The 21,653-nt window shown below is 42.1% G+C and overlaps 1 protein-coding gene across 1 annotated transcript; it reads right to left on the bottom strand.

The window, feature by feature from the left end:
* Positions 1–16,379: 16,379 nt before the first annotated feature.
* On the bottom strand, positions 16,380–17,357 carry LOC307160555 (leukotriene B4 receptor 1-like; the record flags this gene model as incomplete). The annotated part of the gene is made up of 1 exon (XM_079874713.1): positions 16,380–17,357. One exon carries the CDS (start codon positions 17,355–17,357, stop codon positions 16,380–16,382), a length of 978 nt encoding a protein of 325 aa, XP_079730839.1.
* Between the last annotated feature and the right edge of the window lie 4,296 nt (positions 17,358–21,653).

Raw genomic sequence — 21,653 nt, 5'->3', positions numbered from 1 at the left:
CTCGTCTTTATCGGAGACACGCTCTCCAGGCAAGCCAAGTCTCCCGAGGTGCGCAACAGGGTGGCCCAGCACAGCAACACGCTCTGCGACAAGCTCAAAGACATTGTGGTGAGCACCAAGACCGCAGCCCTGCAGTACCCCTCGCCAGGGTCCGCCAGAGACATGACCGAGAGGGTGCGGGAGCTCGTGGGCTGCACACAGCAGTTCCGCATGGCACTCAATCAGCTACTGGCCATGTGAGTCAAGGGGTGAACGGGCCACAGAGCCTCTTTTAAACTCACTGGACAAACGTACCCTGTGCCATGAGCTTTTTATCTCCAAAAAGGACAAAATGTTTAATGGGCAGAGCCATTGGTTGTAAATGAATCATTGTAAATATTTAAGTTGCTGTATGTCGGGGACAATGTAATGGGACGAACACAAACATTTGAGAAACTTTTTGAACAATGGAGGAGAAAGAGATGGAACATATCTAAAGAGTAGATTTAAGACATTATGCAATATTATAGCTAAACTGTAATTATTGCTCTGATTATTATAATTGTCATCATTATTATTATTATGAGATGCTGACTAAAGGTGTTTAAAATTTTAAACCTGTATGTAGAAGTACAACCATTTCCATCATTGTGCCTGTTGGAAGCAAAAATGGTGTTTAATGTTTATCCTCTTGCTGTTGTTCAAAGAGGCTGGGACAGTGTGAACGCAAAGCATGCTGGGAGTGAGCCGATTGACAGACGGGCTGCATTTAAGTCCATTTTTTTAGGCCCTTCCCTCGCTATCTTCCCTCCATCTTGCTCACTCGGATGCACGTCATTGCTTGCGTTGCACGAGTGCCCACTACTGGCGGAACCCTTGCAATGTGTTTAAATGAAACGCCATAAGCCCTTGATCACTGGAATCCGCTATGGAGCTGATTTATTAATTACAGTTTTTTCCTTATCAGTTTGTTTTTCAGACCATTCTATAGGCCTGTATGTATGCTTGGGTTGTTGGAGAAAATATTAAAGAGTTACACAAACAAAAATGATAATACAATAAACTGTGTAACAAACAGTCAGCTTAAGTTAGCTACAAGTATTATGCGGTTAAATGTCAAAATAAATCCAATGTGTGGGATGGGGGTAAATTAAGCGTGATGTGCTGTGACATCACAATCATGTTGCATTATGGTCTATGGATCTGCCTGAAGAGAACATATTGAGTAGACTCGCTCCCTCAGTCAAAATCGAGGAGGCGAGGGTCTGTCCAAATAATCTTCCCTCGTCCACTTGACGAAGTTGAACGCACTTCAAAATGGCGGCGGGGATTCCTCAGAGGGGAAGTGCTTATAGGGAAGTTTGCAAGTGTATATCTAAAGTTAAACGCAGCCATTCTTCTTATTTACTGTGAGAGTTCAGATGACCCAGATGTACCAATGCAACGCGACAAAAGCAGTGGATGACACATCATCCAATTTGGACCACTTTAGAAAACAAGCGTAGTGAAAAATCAGAAACATTTTCTGACAATTTCATGCCTGTAAGCTCCACGAATGCCTGCTCATGGCTGTCCCTCTCTGGCATGTTTTAGGGAAGTTTGAAACCTTATCATGATATTGTTTGAGATCTGATTATGTTCAAGAGAAGAGTCAATATTCAGTCCTTCAGCCTCTTTTGACCTCGACTGTAGTGCCACTTCCTGCTGGACAGGTGCATCGTGGCAACAACGTCCCGAGAGTTGCTGATTTTATTTCTGTCTCAGAGATCTCAGATATCGCATCACATCCAACATAGACTGAGGCGTGCAGTGCACAAGTGTACCATATCCAAAACCAGCTTCCTCCAATGCATCTGTTTCTGAATGGAGACCTGAACCACCTACCTCAACCTCCCTCGCCTTGTCTTCTTGTGGCCTGCGTATTCACAACGAGTACAAATAGCGATGCAGATTAACATTAGGCGATTTCCTAGGCAGATATTGACTTGGGACTATATTAGGGGGAAGCACAGGCGAAGCACTGCTACTTGGGCGCAGAGATATCACGCAATTTCTGTATGTGACAAAAAATGTTTTGGCCTAAAAAATGTGACATCGCTTAGAGCACCTTTAATCTTAGCAGATCTCAAAATTTATGGTTTTCATAGTGAACTTTATATAATATTGTGATGCCTAAATTTGCCTGTAGCATTTAAAAGAACTGAATGTAGTTTTTTCTTTTTATTTATTTAAATTAAAATTGTACTCATTTTATTTAAAAAATGAAAATATACAAAATCATACAAATTCTGCATTTTGCTTCCTTTTTTAGCCTTTTAAATGTAGTATGTGTATGCTCTGACCTCAATGTGTTTAACCGGTACCTTTACTGAACTCCCTGCACATTTTGTATTATTCAAAGCTTCATAGCAGATGTAAGTTGAAGAGGGCTGTTTGGGTGGGTAAAACCCATTTTAAATGCAAAGAAAGAAAATTAGCATTGACACAAAGTACCCTTGCTTGTGACTGCAGCACTGCTGGCCCTGTTATTAGCAACTGCAATAGTGTGCAGTATGCAGATTGCAGGGCCATTTAAACTACAGATTTATGTCTGATTGTCCATTGGGAAGTCTTCCTATAGGAAGATTATATATTTTAATGTAGTAAAATACACCATTATAGTCCATTATAATGTCCATTATAGTCCTTGTAGTCCATTAAACATCTACAAAGACAGCCTTCATGCTTACAATATGGAACTAGGCAAAGCTAGACAGACTTTCTTCTCAAATATTATAAACAGCAATTTAATCAACACATGCACTCTTTTTGCTACTGTAGAGTGACTGACAAACCCCTCAAGCCAGATTCCCAGTGAAATGCTCTCAGACAGCAAGTGCAGCGAGTTTGCTTCTTTCTTCTCTGAGAAAATCAATAATATCAGAAAGGTGATCAGCACATCCTTGAGTTGCGCTGGGGTCAGACAGATCAGACCACCTGAGAAAGTAGTTACTATGTCTGATTTCAAAGAAATTGATGGCAAAATTTTGGAAGAAACCGTACAGCACCTTAAAACATCAACCTGTGCTCTTGACACACTTCTCACATCTTTTTTCAAAAGTGTGTTAAACAGTTTAGAAGCAGATCTTCTAGAAGTGGTAAATGCCTCACTTCTCTCTGGGAGTTTTCCAAACTCCCTGAAAACTGCAGTTGTCAAGCCCCTCCTGAAAAAGAGCAATCTGGATAAGACCCTATTAAGCAACTATAGACCGATCTCAAATCTTCCTTTCATAGGCAAGATCATTGAAAAAGTTGTCTTCAATCAGCTGAACAAATTCTTATGCGAATGGATACTTTGACAGTTTTCAATCTGGGTTCCGACCGCACCACAGCACAGAGACAGCGCTCATAAAGATAATAAACGATATTCGCTTAAATACTGATTCAGGCAAATTATCAGTGCTGGTACTACTCGACCTCAGTGCTGCATCTGACACTGTCGATCATAACATAGTTCTTGACAGGCTGGAAAACTGGGTGGGGCTTTCTGGGATAGTCCTAAAATGGTTCAGGTCATACTTAGATGGGAGAGGTTATTATGTGAGTATAGGAGGCCATAAGTCTGAGTGGACATCCATGACATGCGGAGTCCCTCAAGGCTCAATTCTTGCGCCACTCCTGTTCAACCTGTATATGCTCCCAATGAGCCAAATAATGAGAAAGAACCAAATTGCTGACCACAGCTATGCAGATGCCACACAGATCTACTTAGCCCTATCGCCTAACGATTACAGCCCCATTGACTCCCTGTGCCAATGCATCGATGAAGTCAACAGTTGAATGTGCCAAAACTTTCTTCAGTTAAACAAAGACAAAACTGAAGTCATTGCGTTTGGAAACAAAGATGAAGTTCTCAAGGTGAACGCATACCTTCACTCTAGGGGTCAAACAACTAAAAATCAAGTCAGGAATCTTGGTGTGACACTAGAGTCAGACATTAGTTTCAGTAGTCATGTCAAAGCAATAACTAAATCAGCATACTATCGTCTGAAAAATATTGCAAGAATTAGATGCTTTGTTTCCAGACAAGACTTAGAGAAACTTGTGCATGCTTTCATCACCAGCAGGGTGGATTATTGTAATGGACTCCTCACCGGCCTTCCCAAAAAGACCATAAGACAGTTGCAGCTCATACAGAACGCTGCCGCCAGGATTCTGAGCAGAACCAGAAAATATGAACATATCACACCAGTCCTCAGGTCTTTACAGTGGCTCCCAGTTAGATTTAGGATTGATTTTAAAGTATTATTACTGGTATATAAATCATTCAATGGCCTAGGACCTCAATACATTGCAGATATGCTCACTGAATATAAACCCAACAGATCACTCAGATCATTAGGATCATATCAGCTAGAAATACCAAGGGTTCACTCTAAGCATGGTGAATCTGCTTTTAGCTATTATGCCAGCCGCAGCTGGAACCAGCTTCCAGAAGAGATCAGATGTGCTCCTACAGTAGTCACATTCAAATCCAGACTCAAAACACATCTGTTTAGCTATGCATTTACTGAATGAGCACTGTGCCGATGTTCGTCCGACTGTTTGTACTGTACTGTATTTTATTTTATTTTTCTAAACTGTTTTAATTATTCTTATTTCTTTTTATTATTTTAATTTCTTCTATGTAAAGCACTATAAATTGCCATTGTGTATGAAATGTTCTATATAAATAAAATTAACTTGCCTTGCCTTGCCTTACCTTGCCTTGCCTAATGTATTAAGTGCAGTGGGTTTGGGTGGGGCTGTGAGTGGAACCATAGTGTGTGTGTGTGTGTGTGTGTGTGTGTGTGTGTGTGTGTGTGTGTGTGTGTGTGTGTGTGTGTGTTTGGGGAAGTCACTATAAAAAAAAGTCACTCTGAGTCACTATAAAAAGGGAAGGAGCTCTGATGAAACACACAGGCTGGTGAAATGAACAGTACAAATGAGAGTTTCCCCGTCCATTTTTCTCGTCTTTTCACAGGTAGAGAGGAAGTGTTCAGCTCAGGCAAAAAAAAAGTGTCTATTTTTCTTACTCAGTCACACACTCAAGCAGATTTCTCTTTACGGCAGTGAAAGTCGATGCCTGAGTTGGGCCGGAGAGTGGGAAACAGTGGGGCTGGAATGTCAAGTGCTTCCCTGAACCCCTCAGTGACCCCTTGTTCTCCCACCGGTTCTTTTTTTCCACCCTCTCCATCTCTTTTGGTCTCTCTGTGGTGGGTCCATATGTACTTGCCGTGTAGGGAGTTCTGGCTGACCCATGTACTGCTGATCAAACAAAGGGCCTTTGTCTTAGTGAGGTGTTTGTGTTGGCCATAATGCAGGTCCTAGGCCAGCCCCTTCAACACCAACACAAAAGAGCTTTATTGGGGAGGCAGTCAGGGTGGTTCTGCTCATCTGATCTGAGGTCAGCTGATTTACAGCATGGCAGTGCAATGTGAACTCTACTTATACAGTAAGGGGCAGATTTACTAAACGGCAAATTAACGTGAGAGCGCAATTCCAAAACAGCACTGTTTGGGATTGGAATGTTCTGCGTGTGATCTACTGACGACGCACAAATTAAAGAACACAGACGCAGTCAGATCATTTCCATAATGTCCAATGTCCAATATCTAGTATTGTAAATCTAGTACTGCCAATTGCCTAGTGGTCAGCTTGCTGACGTATAACACCGTTGTGATTTGGTCAATCCGAGATCAAGTCCAGGCTTGTGGACTTTTCCTGATCCCCTCTCTTTCTCTTTCTCTCTCCCACTTTGCTTCTTGTCTACGTACTTGTCCTATCATAATATAAGGTAAAAACGCCAAAAATGTACCTTTAAACTGACCCTGGTTAAGCTCCATCCCCACACAGAATAGAATCAGCATAGTTTAAGCCACTACATCAAGACAGTCATGGGGGTGGGGGAACGGAATCTGACAGCTGAAATTATTGCTGTTGGATGCTGTTTCCCCCATATTTCTTACACAATTATGTTCTAATATTTTTCAAACTGATGCTGGTTCAGCTCCATACCCACACAGAATAGAATCAGCATCTTTTAAGTCACTACATCAAAATCTCTCATCATGTGGGTGGGGGAACTGATTCCGACAGTTGGATGGTTTGCCGTTGGATTCTGTTCCCCCCATTTTTCTTAAAAAAATTAGGATATAACATTTACAAAACTGACACCAGCTTCATGGTGCCAATAGCCTAGTGGTCAGCTTGCTGATGTACAACAATGTTGTGCTTCGGCCGACCTGAGTTTGAGTCTCTGCTTGTGGACTTTTCCTGGTCTCCCTCTTTTTCTCTTTCTCTCTCCCACTTTGCTTCCTGTCTACATACTTGTCCTATCATAATATAAGGCAAAAACGCCAAAAATGTACCTTTAAACTAGAGGTCGACCACAATGGGTTTTTTCAGGCCGATGCCTATGCCGATCTTTTGAAATCCGGGTTGGCCGATGGCCGATAAATGCTGCCGATTTATTTTGGCCGATATGTGCTTGTTTTTAACCTCTATTTGAAAGATAAAATGTAACACAAATAATTACTTAAGATAGACAAAATTTCTCAACAAAAACATTTATTGAACACTTGACCAATCTGCACTTGTACACTTAAATTAAAAGTCTACAATACAGTCACACTTTACACTGTTTGGCCAGCATTTTAACCGTGTTTAATCCAGCTACTAGCTAACGGTATGCTAAAGTTAGCTGCTGACTAGCGTCACGTGCGGTGAAGCAATGTTTCTGTTATTCTAACGTCTGTTTTCAGAGCATCCAAGAGAAGCACAGGCATAACAGTAGCACAGAAATCCGCGTTGATATTCGGTCCGGTAGATAACGGTCGTTAAGGCACCAGTGCCGTATTAGCACCGGGTCTGTCTGTAGCTACCCAACCCTAGCAACAACGATGCTAGCAAAGCAAAGCCAGTCCTTCACTAGCCTTTAGTGCGTTGGTCTCTTTTTTATTACTTATTTCTCTGCATTGAGTGACAACCCTCTCAAATATAAGACACACAAACAGAACAAATAAAAGTCACAGATTCACTGTCTGTAATTGATACATGACTGGCCCACACACGCACGGAGTGAATTGTAGCCTATCACAGGGCAAACATGTGAATGTTCATGGTGCATTTTATGCAAACAACTCTAATCGTAGTTGTAACTCTATATTTACAGTAGGCATAATTGTCATTGCATATCTGTATGCAGCATGAGTCAAATACAATCTTCTGTTCGTGAATAGTTGTATTTCATTAATTAATCTGACAATGCATCCGTGCATTTAATTGCTATTGGCTCGTGTGATAGTAATATGGATATTAGTAATATTTTAAGTGATAATTGATTCTATAATAAACAGTTATAAAAGATAAATTTCGGTTATCTCCGGCTCCCTGCACCGGGCGTAATGCGAAACCGGAAATGTCTAACTGCACAATCGCTGATCCGAAATCCAAAATGGCGTCCACGTGCAACTAGCCTATTACACTTAAGTGTACTTGATCAGATACTGAGAGAAAAGTCCAAGTATATTTGGCCTATACTTGTACTCAATCTTTTGATCGAGATATACTTAAAGTCTGCGTAAACCGGAAGTTGCAAACGACTTTTCTCCAGTGTTGTGACGTATTTCCCAGTGAAAAGGAATATTGAACAGAGGGCAGGGTTTTACTCTAGCGCTCCCCCTCTCCATCTCTCGCTCATAACAGACTAACGGTTTGAGGGGGGTGGTTAAGCGTTTCCCAACCCAAGCCGTCAAACCTACATTATCAGAGAAGGAACGCCATTCCAGACCGGAAGTAACTTTTCAGACTTTGATTAAAGATTACAACGGCAAACTATTTTTTCGCTTCGTGCCCTCCACACCCCTCTAACCATCAGGATGGGTGTGGCTAGCGTGTATATAAGGAAGGGCTCACAGGCTGAAAATCTGGTTTTCATAGTCTGAAGCGCAAAAGCTCGTGGCGCGACACGGCAGGTTACGCAATACTCGTTCCCTCTTCTAGAGAGAACCGAGGTTACATTAGGTAACCGAGTACGTTCTCTTACGAGAGGTTCTCTCATATTGGGTAAGTTAGCTTACGCTACGGGAACCCTTTGTCAACGCCGTGCGCGCCGAACATCCAGTGCATGAGTCCCAGGGAAACCGGGGAAAAAAACACATGCTGGAACAGGTGGCCAGTCGGAAAGACGGGCCAGCACATGTAATAAGCACTTCATATAAAATAGAGCGGCACTGCCGGTCTATGTAACAATGTAGGCAATGCGGCCAGCAGCGCGGGCCAGCACAGTACATAAGCACATCATAGGGGAAAATAGAACGGTCTCGCAGGTCTATGTGTAGAGAGAATAATCCCCAGCGCAACTGAGTGGAGGATAGGCGGCCAGCGGCGCGGGCCAGCACCGGTACACAGGCGCGTAATGGGGACAAAAAGACAGAGCGGCTCAGCCGGTCTGTGTACAGAAAAACTCATCCCTTGGTGCCAGAAATATTAACAGTACATGAACGTAGTCCGCACATGAGCGACTGGGCAGAACATACATATCACTTATACTGATAACAGTTTAGCCTGCAAGGCGGGAACTTCCAGGTTATAAAACCTCACGAATGTAGATGGGGAGGCCCAGCCCGCCGCCATGCAAATATCGTGAATAGAAATCCCGCTGGACCAAGCCCACGACGAGGCCATGCCTCTAGTGGAGTGGGCTCTGATACCCATAGGGCACTGCAGGTGTTTGGAGGCGTAGGCTGCTGCGATCGCGTCCACTATCCACCTGGACAGGCTCTGTTTCGAGGCGGCGAGACCCTTGGTGCGCCCACCAAACGAAACAAAGAGCTGCTCGGAACGCCTAAAGGCGGCGGAGCGCGTGATGTAAACTCTCAGCGCCCTGACGGGGCATAAGAGGTTATCACTGTCCTCGCTATCGGATGCTGGCAGAGCCGACAGGGAGATGATTTGCGCCCTAAAGGGGGTACCAATCGCTTTGGGGATGTAACCGTGTCTCGGTTTGAGGATGACTTTGGAGTCATTTGGTCCGAACTCGAGACATGCGGGGCTAACAGATCCCCCACGCGTTTTACTGAAGACAGAGCTATCAGAAAAACGGTTTTGAACGAAAGGTATTTCAGGTCCACGGATTCAAGCGGTTCAAAGGGAAAAGCTTTCAGGGCCTCCAGGACCAAGGACAGATCCCAGATAGGAACCGAGTGGGGCCGCGGAGGATTCATCCGTCTGGCTCCTCTGAGGAAACGGATGATGAGCTCGTTCCTTCCTATTGCGCGAACGCTGCAATAGCCGCAACATACACTTTGAGCGTGGAGGGGGACCTGCCCCTGTCCAACAGCTCTTGTAGGAAGGAGAGCACCCGTGAAACCCCGCATGTACGTGGATCCAGGCTCTTAGTAGCGCACCATTTAGAGAACACAGACCATTTAGACGCGTAGAGCCTTCTCGTGGAAGGAGCTCTAGACTGCGTGATCGTGTTTACGACCCCTTCTGGCAGGTCAACGGGTATCCGTTGATTATCCACGCATGCAGAGACCAGCGCTCTGGATGGGGATGCCAGATTGATCCACCGGCTTGAGAGAGGAGATCCTTTCTCACGGGGATCGGCCATGGGGCTAAGTGCGACAGCCTCACTAGCTCTGGGTACCAGATTTGGTTCTCCCATCGCGGGGCTATGAGGAGCACTGGGTAGTGCGTTTCCCTGATCCTCTTGATGACTTGTGGTAACAGGGAGATCGGAGGGAAAGCGTACAGCGGGAGGCTGGGCCAGGTTTGGGCCAGCGCATCCTCGCTCTTTGAGAAGAACATTGGGCAGTGAGCGTTGTCTTTTGACGCAAAGAGGTCGACTTTCGCCCTGCCGAATAGGCGCCAGAGTGACTGGACTGTCTGGGGGTGCAGAGACCATTCTCCCGGGGGAATGATGTCTCTGGACAGTCTGTCTTGGCCGACGTTCAGGTGGCCCGGCACGTGCGCAGCTCTCAGCGAGCGCAACGAGTGATGAGCCCACACGAGAAGGCGTTCTGTCAGTTTGCAGAGGTTCCTGGATCTGACACCGCCCTGTCGGTTCACATAGGACACCACGGACATGTTGTCTGAGCGGACTAGCACATGGTGATCCCGTATGAGTGGGAGGAAGCGCTTGAGCGCGTTCTCGACCGCTATCATCTCCAAACAGTTTATGTGGAGGCATTTCTCCTGGTCTGACCACAGGCCAAAGACCGGTTTGCCCTCAAAAAGAGCACCCCAACCTAAGTTGGATGCGTCCGTCGAGATAACTTTGCGGTGCGAGACGGCTCCCATTGTCACTCCCCGCTGGTACCAGTCGGCTGCTAACCAGGGCTTCAGTGCTGAAATGCAGCTCTGAGTCACTCTGATTCGAATCTGCGCGAGGATCTGCCTGGTTGTGAGCATTTTGAACGGTCTTCTCATAAGAGCTTTGTTCAAATATCTCAGATCCAAAATCGGTCTGAGAGCTCCGTCCTTCTTGGGAACGAGGAAATAACGGCTGTAAAAGCCTGACTCGCTCAGAGAAGGGGGTACCGGTTCTATAGCCCCTTTGCACAGAAGTGTCGCTATTTCTGCCCGAAGTAGATGTGCTACTTTCCCATTCACTCTCGTCTCGGTTCGCGCTTGAAAGCGCGGGGGGCGGCGAGCGAACTGCAGAGTATAGCCCTTTTTTTACTGTGCTCAGCACCCATTCTGACGCGCCTGGAAAAGCGCATCGGTCACCGGTGGTCTCTGCGAGCGGCGCTTCTTCCTGCGCGGCCAGGCAGAGACAGGCGGAGCGACAGCTTGGTCGAAAACTTCAAGTCGAGCCCGCAGGGTTGACATTGAGAGTTCTTCGCACTCGGGGCAGCCGCCTGTAGAGAGTGCGGTGGCGGCGTGCTCGCGGCCCAGGCAGAGAGCGCAGATGAGGTGGCGGTCTCCGTTGCTGAGCGGGGAGCGGCACGAGCCGCAGGAAAAACGCCTCGTGCTCTTTTAGGAGAGAAATGAGAGAAAGTGTGTCGCAGGGCGAGCACACACAGCAATGAAAGGATATGTCGCCGGATGGCGTAGCAGGCACGGATAGCTGAAGGCGGCGAAGGCGGCCGGCTTCCTCAGGCACTTTCCTAAGCTTGCTGGTCGCTGGTTTCAACGACGGCGGCTCTCAAGATCCAGCGATGCGAAGAGCTTCGCTGAAGACAAGAAAATCAGATTTTCAGCCTGTGAGCCCTTCCTTATATACACGCTAGCCACACCCATCCTGACGGTTAGAGGGGTGTGGAGGGCGCGACGTCACTCAGGGCTCACTGGTAGGCTGCAGCAGTTGCCGCTGGACAGCCAATGAGCACGCTTATGTAGCCTGCCATGGTCTGCCGGCTGTCGCACTGCGTTGACAATAAATACAAAATTAAGGATAATTTTTGGCTTCAGATCTCGAGAAAAGATAACTTTCCCGTAGCGTAAGCTAACTTACTCAATACGAGAGAACCTCTCGTAAGAGACCTACTAGTAGTTTACTGAGAGTGTACTAAAAGAGCAAAGATAATATATAAATGGTAAACTATAAGTATATTGTTGAGTTCACTTAAAGAAAACTTGTAGTATAAAACTACTAAACTAGTAGTTTACTGAGAGTATACTTCAAAGTTGCTACAAGTATTAAAATAGTAAACTACTAGTATACCCATAAGTTCACTTGCAGTACAAATGAGAAACGTAATTATGAACTAGATGTGCACTTAAAGTTTACTACTGTTACACTTATAGTACACTTAAACATACTTTTATATTAAAATAGTACACTTACAAGTTTACTACTAGTACATATTGACATTAGTATACTTACTACATATGTATACTTAAAAATATACATGAACATTACTTAAGTATACTTCATAAAATGAACTTTAAGTATACTTCTTTTTTGTAAGGGTAGGTTTCTTACACAATTATGTTCTAATATTTATCAAACTAATGCTGGTAAAGCTCTACCCCCACAGAATCGAATCAGCATCATTTAAGTTACATCAAGTCATGGGGGTGGGGGAACGGAATCTGACAGCTAAAATGATCTTGTTTATTATCTTTTTGATATTGTCTAGTCAGCATCTCAGAATTTTCCACTGGTTTCGACACAATCTTTAGAGGACGCCTTTTTTGTTCAAGTGTTAGAATGTTAGGCCTAAAGGAGAAGTAAGGTTAGAAGTCAGAATTAGTTTGATATACAGTTTACTATTTTATTCATTAAAAAAATCCATCACACATATCACTGAGCTTTTATGAGGGTGTACGCATGCGCATTAAGGTGAATTTAGCGTTTTATGACATTTCAGTGTGGATGAGAAACTTTTGGAAAACACTTAAAAACGCTAATGTGGACGGAGAGCTTTTTGAAACGAAAACGCCATTTTCAAATGTATCCGGATTAATGTAGAGTTCGGTCTGAAGACCTTATTAGCTGGTTCAGATGCGTTTAATTAGGGTTGCAGCTAAACTGTGCAGGATAGTGACCCTCCAGGAGAAGGTTTAGACACCCTTGCAATAGACATTTGGGTTCCTGAAGTAAAACCAACAATCATTTTCTTCATAGGAAAATAGATTTTTTAACAATAACAAATAAACCTTTACAGACCTCTGGTGAGCTCCGAAGTTGTTAATGGATGGTATATGATTGGTATATGATTATGAAGTCATCTGTTCAAATTATTTCAGCTTTTTTTTTTTTTTTTAAATAACTTTATTTAAAAGTGGAATTTGTGTTGGAAAACTACATTACCCATGATGCTGTACAGAAAATTCGACCAATCATAGAATTGTCGCACAAATAGTTTTAGGGTTTACTGCACTTTTTTCATCTTCTATTTGTTTACCCATTGCAGCTAATGCATTTGAAGTCTTGCACATTCGCAGTAAATAATTTATTGTGGATAAAGTAAAATAATAGAGTAGCAACACAGTTAAGCAACAAGCTAAATAAAACAACTCAAACCAACTTTTGCAGGGTTAGTTCCATTGTCATTCGCACTGTCCAAACCTCACTTTGAAGGAAGTCTCTTGAACTCGGTCCTATGGCATCAAAGGTGTTGATGCACCCTTTCATTCATCTTCCTCTTGATGTTCTTTCCGGTTTGTGGTTTTCACACATTTCTTTCTCTTCTGTTCTTCCGTTTACTCTTAATGTAGCCCTTGTACTAAACATTTAGGGGAGACCGGGGATGAAAGTAACACCTTTTGTTTGAGCATCGGTAACTCAGTGGTTGTTTGTGCTAGATTTCTCAAAATTTGATACATAGTAGCCACATTTGTCTGATACAAATACAACCAGGGGCGTAGTTTGTGTGGGGGGGGGGGGTTAGGGGGGAGATAACCCCCCCAATATTTAAATCTTTGCATTACAACCCCCCCAATATTTATACCATGATCACATGAAAAATATGCAGAATAATTTTTCAACCCCCCCAATGTTCAAACCAAATCTACGCCCTTGAATACAACGCACTTGGACACGTACAACACAATCACAGATTATGTGAGTTAGTCAAACACAAAGAGTCCCGCATGAAGGTAATATGATGTCATAAAGAATCGTATGCACAGGGTAAGATTTGTGAAAGTGTACATAAGATTGCAAGCGTAAATTAAATTTGCATGCACAAGAGAAGATTTGTAAAGGTGTAAATCGTCTTTCAAGTGTAAGAAAAAAATATTTGCAGCATTTTACTGTTATTCGTAAGTGTAATGCATGTATTGTGAAACTGCAGCTTCGTGCTAACGCAAAATAAATAGGATCTGTATTCTTCTGACTTCCATTTTTCCGCGCTTACACTTTTGGCACGTTTTTTTTCGCACAAATATGGCCAAGAGCACTGCAAGCCTGTGAACAGCAATTTGCAGCCGAAAACAACAGAGTCAGGAACTGCAAAACAGATTAATTGCGTAAAATCAAACTTTGTGTAAAAAATAAGCTGTTTCAAATGTCTAAATTACTTGTGTGCATGGGGCAAAAAGGTTCCCGAAATAACCCGATTTGTACAGGTGCGCCTTTCTTTTACCTGCGCTTCCAGTTTTGGCACGATTCTCTCACTCATTGAGTTTTGCAAGCGTGAAGAGGAGGGCGTGTCTACCTTCTTCATGTAGCCAATCAAATGAGCTTCTCGCTGGCTCTCGATTTACTCTTATCTGATTGGTTCAATAAAGCTGTAAATCAAACTAATCATAACTCTAACATCTAACCAGCCTGACAAGCCAGACCCACATCAAGATGTTGTGTCTGGGAACACACCATTGGCAGGGTTCAATCCGAGGGGCGGAATAAACGGTTGTCTTTCAAATTCCCTCTGCACGCAATAGGACAGCGCTACAACCAACCGGAGCGTTTTCCCACCAGCGGAGCTAGTTGATTGATTAAACTTTCGCCGTATCCGGTCGGCAAAACTCCAAACACATCTTCCTTTTTTAAGAATGACTTAAGTGCAGTTCTTTGTTCTTTTCTCAAAGAAAAGCTTAACTCCAAGTCTTCCAGAGTCGCAGCCAAAGACGATTCGAAAGACTGCTGTTCGCCAGCAGCAGCAGCTCTTCTTTGTTTTCAAGTAGCAGGGAATTCACGTGGAATCGTCACAACTCTGCCGTCATTATGTTAAGCCCACCCACCGACTCTTTACACGATGTGATTGGCCTAACAGTGGCTAGAGTTTGTTTTTTCCAGGCTCAGGGTTTTTCCAGCTCGCAAGCCAACAGAGAGTTGCTAGACAACACTGGCTGCAAAATAAAATTTGCTGCCGCTAGGGTGGGTCTCTATTTCTAGGCTAGCACATTAATATTAATCAGGAAAATAAGATTCTTATCAAAGTGTTATAAGAATCTTTTAATTGTTGTGTTGTGTTACAAAAATGAGAACACATTTTTACTCAAAATGTCTAGAGTAAGATGAAGGCAGTTTTTAATCAACAGGTGAGTATGTGGAACCAACACATTTAAACAAGTAATTTCTTGACACTTAAAAGTGTTATATAGCTCATTGATTCATTCTCATACTTAATACTGACAACAATGAAACCACTTGAGAGAGAACTGTCAGAAGACTTTTTTTTTGCACAAAAGAGGATACTGGTATAAGAGGATTACCAAAGCAAAAGTAACAGAGAAACTAAAAAAGAATGGTCTTGTGACAAATCCCTGAAACAATCAGGCCTTCAATTTAAGCTTTCATTTCATGAGAGATTTTTGTTTGCTAAGAAAAGAGCAGGATAAATGTTTCAGAGCTGGTAAAAGCTGTGAGAAGAGTGACTGTTTCATATCACACACATCACACTGCAAGTCGCAGAAGTGAAATGCATTGTTGATGTCCGCACAGGAACTAACACCTAGCCAAACAAAGCAAAATAAACTCCTTAAAACATTTTACATTTAGTCATTGAAACTAATTTTCCCAGGCCCATATTACCAAAAATATACTTCTGGTAATCCATACTCTGGTCTCATGAGACCAAATCGATAATTTTGGATCTAACAGCATCCAAGACGTATTACATTGCAAGGGGGAGCAGTGCAGTGAGAAGTTTCTAGTCCCCACAGTGACGTTCAGTGGTAGTTAAGTTCTTATATAGGGAAGAATGAGTGCTGAAGGAGTGAGGAGTTGTGCTAAATTAATTCATTAATTAAATTTAATTAATTTAATACATGAATTCACAATTCTCATTCTCCTTATTCCCAGTGTTGTTCAGCACTTTTTAAGCATGACAATGACTCTATTCATTCCCTAGTGACAATCCTTCAATGGACATGTATTTCACCTGACCGAACACTATGGGCACCTGTGGGGGATTTTGCAGACAAGTTGAGCAACACACGCCTCATCAAACATCAGGACGCTCAACAGAACAGATGTGAAAGCTTTACAACAATGCCAATAATGGTCAGAGCAGTAAAATATTCAGTATATTATATCAGAGCAGTATAAAGTTATATAGGACATGTACTAGAATATCACACATTTGCTGGATTTTGCAACCCTACATTTAATCAAATTTGGCTAATTACTTATTTTACAGATATTGATTGCATATTTATCACATTGCATTTTTATTAATTATGTGCTTAATAGGTTTCAATTTTGTCATCTTTTCACAAATTGTGACAGTGATCATTAAGAAATAATAAAAAAATCTCTTTCTCGATGTGATTATTTACAATGTTATACTTACTCTATTCATGTTGATAAATATGACAGTATGTATAAATGGATGCATGTAAATGAAATGCAGTCAGAAGAATGTTGAATTTTGTTTCTCCATCAACAGCATGTGTTCATCTACAGCAAACCACACAAGAACAGCAATGAGGAAACAGGGAGTCTTTAAAACATGGAAGTAAATAATCCAATCAGAAATTTTGAATTATTTCTTTCTGATACATTTTAGAATATTTCCTGAACAGACGGCATAGAGAAAAGGATCCAGACAGCAGTTTAGCAAAGCCAGAGTCTTGCTTGTATCACCATAAACTCTACGGAAGGACTTCAGTCGGTCAGAAACATCTTGATGAGATGATTTAGTGAGATTAGTAACTATATCAATCACATTGATGATGTGAACAGGAGTCCAAAACAGAAAGAAAGCCACAACGATGCTGACCACAAGTCTCTTCTTGTAAGTCTTCACGTTTGCCCCCTGATTTCTGGGTTTCTTGTCCTGTGGAGCTTTAGTTAGACTGGAGCTCTTGGATTTTTGGCTCAAGCCTTTGTGCAACCAGAGATAACATGTTAACATGATCAAAAATGGAATGACGAACCCAAACAGGATCTCAAGAAGCAAAACAGACACTTCTACAGACCGTGACTCCATTGTCCTCTGACATCTTTGCAATCCATCCTGGTCTTTGAGTCCTTGAGTGAAAAATATTGGTAGGGCAAAAATAAAGGCTAGAATCCAGATGCCAGTCAGATGAAGGCGTCTGTGTCGTCTTTCCAGTCTGTGCAGTAGCTTCCTGTTAGTGACCCTTGACTTGATGACATTGTGATAGCGGTGCACACTCATGGAGGTGACCGTCAGGACACCAACATACAGACTCCAGTGACCCAAGAAGAACAGGATCCTACAAGACCAAAGGCCAAGTTTCCATCCAAACAGTATTCCCCACAGCACGACAGGAGCCAAGCAAAGGGTCAAAGCATCAGAGACAGCAAGGTTTAGCATTAGGCTTAAGGTAAAGCTAAAATTTGTGTTCCAGTCACGAGCGATGCTGACGATTACAGCGATATTGCTTGGCAAACCCACCAAACAGCACAAACCCAGAACTACAGCAGGAGCAATCTGTTCTGAACCCACAGCAGTGTTGTTAGATGTGGAATTGAAGCTTATGTTGACCTCCATCATGATCAATTTTTTTTTTGGTCTAGAAAATGCTGAATGTAAGTTATGACTGCTTGAAGAACAGGGGCTATGTCGACTCCTCCCACTTCTGTAAACTAAAACTACAGCTTTGCTCTTATCTCAATCAAGGGAAAAAATTATTCATTAAAGCTCTCCTTTGACTCACTATATATATTCTGACATCTCGGCTAACCCAATGAAAGTAAAAACTAGAGTGTAAATTAATTCACAAGCAGAAAGAATTTCTGATCGGCTAGTCAGTCACATTTTCAGTGATATCTGTCAGGAAAGAGGAATATTTAATGCAAACCGTTCCAAAAAAAAAAAAAAAAAAGCACTTGGAGCCTCTTCAAACAAGTATTTATTTAGCAAATGCTGTGTGTATACCTTAAACTAGTTCTAGCCATCTCGTTAGCATTTGGGTTATTGACCAATTTTAGAAATATTAAAGGTAGATTTTGGACATATATTGGACTCTTAATTGTTTATGCTCCTTTCTGCTATTTTTATATTTAGATAACCTTTTCTATCATCTTATACTTGCACTTGATCTTTAAAAACAGGTTAAATGTAATCTTTAGCAAATCTAAAAAAATAATAAAAGAAACACATTAATTTTCATTCTGTACTGTTTGTGGTGCCTGAATTCACTTGTAACATTTAAAATGATTGACTAATTATCAACAGCATCGGAATGTTAATATCAGGACATCCCTAATGAGTTTGGTTTTGATTATACCAGGCTAGTTTTGGTAAACACATTGTTCCTATTTACAGGTATATGACATTCCTCCATCTGTCAGCAAAGATGTTCCAGATGGTCCAATCAGGGAGGAGACGTACGACGTTCCTCCTCACTTTGCCAAGATGAAGAGCCTAGAGAATGACGCAGCGGCCACAGAGGAGCTAACGGTCAGCTTCAAACGCCTGTCGGCGTCCAGCACAGGAAGCACTCGAAGTAACCACTCCACGTCCTCTCTGGACATGGTGCCGGTGCGTGAATCTTCTGGGCCGGGTCGCCTGCTGGTCTTGGATCTGGACCAGGCCATGGAGCGGCTGACCCGTCATCAACAGGCCGTAGAGAGCTCCGTGTCCCTCCTAATGTCATTCATCAGTGGGAACTGGCGCAGCCCCACTCCGATGGAGTCCAACCTCCCTGCCATCCGACAGGCCGTGGACCGCATTCGCGTGGCGGTCCGGGACCTGCTGGAGTTCGCTAGAGGTGCCGTGGCCAACGCCACCCAGGCCACTGACCGCACGCTGCAGACCAAGCTTGGCAAGCAGGTGCAGAAGATGGAAGAGGCCTTCCAAGGTCTGGTGAGGTACAGTCAGGCACTGGACTCTCTGGGCTGGTCCCCCGCAGCCTTGATGGCACCATCTACAGGCACCGGTGGGGACGACCTAGACCGGCTGGTCATGTGTGCCCGCGGCGTGCCCGATGACACTAAGCAGTTAGCATCGTTTCTCCATGGTAATGCCTCTTTGCTCTTCAAACGGACAAACAAACAGCAGCAGCTACCATTACCACCCGTTCCCCATACTCCAGACATGCTGGGTCAGCTGACCAACAACAACAACAACATCTCAGCCTATCAGTCAGGCACACCTGAACGGGGCAACATCCAGTCCCGCCCGTTACCCTCCCCTCCCAAATTCTCAGCTGAGGAAGAGACTCCAGACAAGCCGCACGAGACGACAGAGGAAGGTTGGATGGAGGACTACGATTATGTCCATTTACAGGTACGCTAAAAATTAAATCATCCCAAAATGTTAATTTGTTTCCCTTTGAGAACAAGATCCAGGTGTATGTTCTCAGCCAGCAATATGATCATTGATCTGCGTGTCGACCCTATGTGGGCTCTACCTGTAATCCCCACTGTGTCGAGCCTCAGACCTTCTCATCAATCACTGTGATTGCATGTGCAGAGCTGCTTTTCCTCAAAGCCCACATACATCTTTCTTTAGCACCAGCTGTTATGCGTCTGCTGTGTGTTCTGTCAAAAGTTTTGCTGAAACTGTGCAGATAAGATTAATTCTGTTCAGTCACACAGATATCTCTTCATCTTTCAGATGTCATGCAAATGATATTTGTTATTATAAACTGTATGATAATTTAGTATTTTAAAAAAAAATGTACAACTGCTATTTTTTTTTATTTTATTTTTTTTATATATTGCAAAAATAGTATGTGAACACTGTAACTTAACTGGACAGACCATATTGGCTCATTTCTGCTACATTTTTTTTACCTACAATAATTGTATAATTTAACTATCAAAGATATAAATACAGTATATATCTTTTTGTTTGCAAGTCGCCTTTGAAAATGCAGTTGGCTGAAAAATCAGAGGGGGCACATATGACTTCTGTAATTTCCACAACTGAAAATGGCTGAGTTTCACTGTGATATTTTACTGCCACCCAATGGATTGAATGGAAACTTGTCAGTGCACATTGTTTGAAGTCAAAGAATGGATGGATGGGATGCACATGCACTTTTGTTGTTTTTTAGAGAATGGTGGGAACATTTGCATGCCGGTTGTGACTTCATGTAATAGCAAAGGCTTATCTTATGAATATGAATTTGGTTATGCACAAATAATTTAACATGATCTTGTTCTTTTTTAATCTAATCAAGTTGACACATTTTTGAACATGCATTACAAACTGTATTTCACCCATCTATTCATAGACAGTAAATTATTTATTCATAAAAAAAATGTATTTTAACTTTCTATTACAGGGTAAAGAAGAGTTTGAAAAGAACCAAAGACAGCTGATGGAAAAAGGGAGCATCAAACACAATAAGACTGTGCTGGAACAACAACAGGTATAGTTGCTATAGTATTGAATACATTTATGGTAACACTTTACAATAAGGTTCATTAGTTAACATTAGTTAACAGCATTAGTTAGCATGAACTAATAATTAACTGGACTTATACAGCATTTATTAATCTTTGTTCAGCATTTACTAATTCTTTATTAAAAACTTAACATTAAGTTAACATTAGTTAATGCACTGTGAACTAACACGAACAAATAACGAACAGCTGTATTTTTATTAACTAACATTAACAAAGATTAACAAATACAGTAACAAATGTTAACTAATGAACCTTATTGTAAAGTGTTACCACATTTATTTACATACTTGCTTACAAAGCCACTTGTTGGGCCTTGGAAACATTTAGCTGAGCTTCAGCTTTTTAACATTAGCATTGTTTGAATTTTAGAAACTGTATTTTTTTATATACATTTATATCCATACATACGTATACTGTATATTTTACAAAAATAAATGATCAAACAATAATTGAAAGAGTTGAAAGAGCCCTGTTATATCACATACCAACCACATTATACACTTTTTATTTATTTATTCTATAACATATATATAATTTAAAGTGATAGTTCACCCAAAAATGAAAATTCTGTCATCATTTACTCACCCTCAAGTTGTTCCACACCTGGATAAATTTCATCTTCTGCTGAACACAAAAGAAGATATATTGAAGAATATGAGTAACCAAACAGTTAATGGGCCCCACTGACATCCATAGTATGAAAAATATATATATAATGAAAGTCAATGGGGTCCATCAACTGTTTGGTTACCGACATTCTTAAAAATATCTTCTTTTGTGTTCAGCAGAAGAAATAAATTCATACAGTTTTGAAACAACTTGAGGGTCAGTAAATGATTTTTGGGTAAATTATCCTCATGTAATTATACAAGTATACAGATGTCATTACTTATACCTAGCCTGGGAAAACCCAGACAAACTTCCGGCAAATTTAGATCTGCTCTGCAAGTAGTCTGGCAAAGAGCCCATTCAAGCCGATTTCTAATCCGTCCAAATCGAGGCACCAATCAGAAACGTTGAGGCGGGCTTTACACGATGACGATCACTCTGATTGGTTTTAGGTCTATCCAATTGCGCCCAGATGCATTTGAGCGACGTCCGTTGGTGAAGCGCACCAACTTTTAAATGCATTATTATATTCAAATTGCAAACACATGAGGACAGTCTCCATGAAAGACCCACTGGCAGATGAACGTGCTACTACATTTCTCTCTGAAACGGTAGGAAATTAAATTAGATTAAATAGAGGATTTTAACTGTGACAAGATGATTGACAGGGCAGTTTATGTGACAGGATGCACGCGACAGATCCGTCCGATAAAGATGACGAAGTAGTATGTCCCAAAGCTTGCCTACTTTTTTGCTACACATTCAAAAGTAAATACCTTTTCTTCACAAAAAGAGTACATACTTTTATGGCGTAGTGTAACTT

This window comes from Squalius cephalus, assembly GCF_949319135.1.
Source record: "Squalius cephalus genome assembly, chromosome: 6".
Taxonomy (NCBI): Eukaryota; Metazoa; Chordata; class Actinopteri; order Cypriniformes; family Leuciscidae; genus Squalius; species Squalius cephalus.
This window is presented reverse-complemented; position numbering and strand designations above follow the sequence as displayed.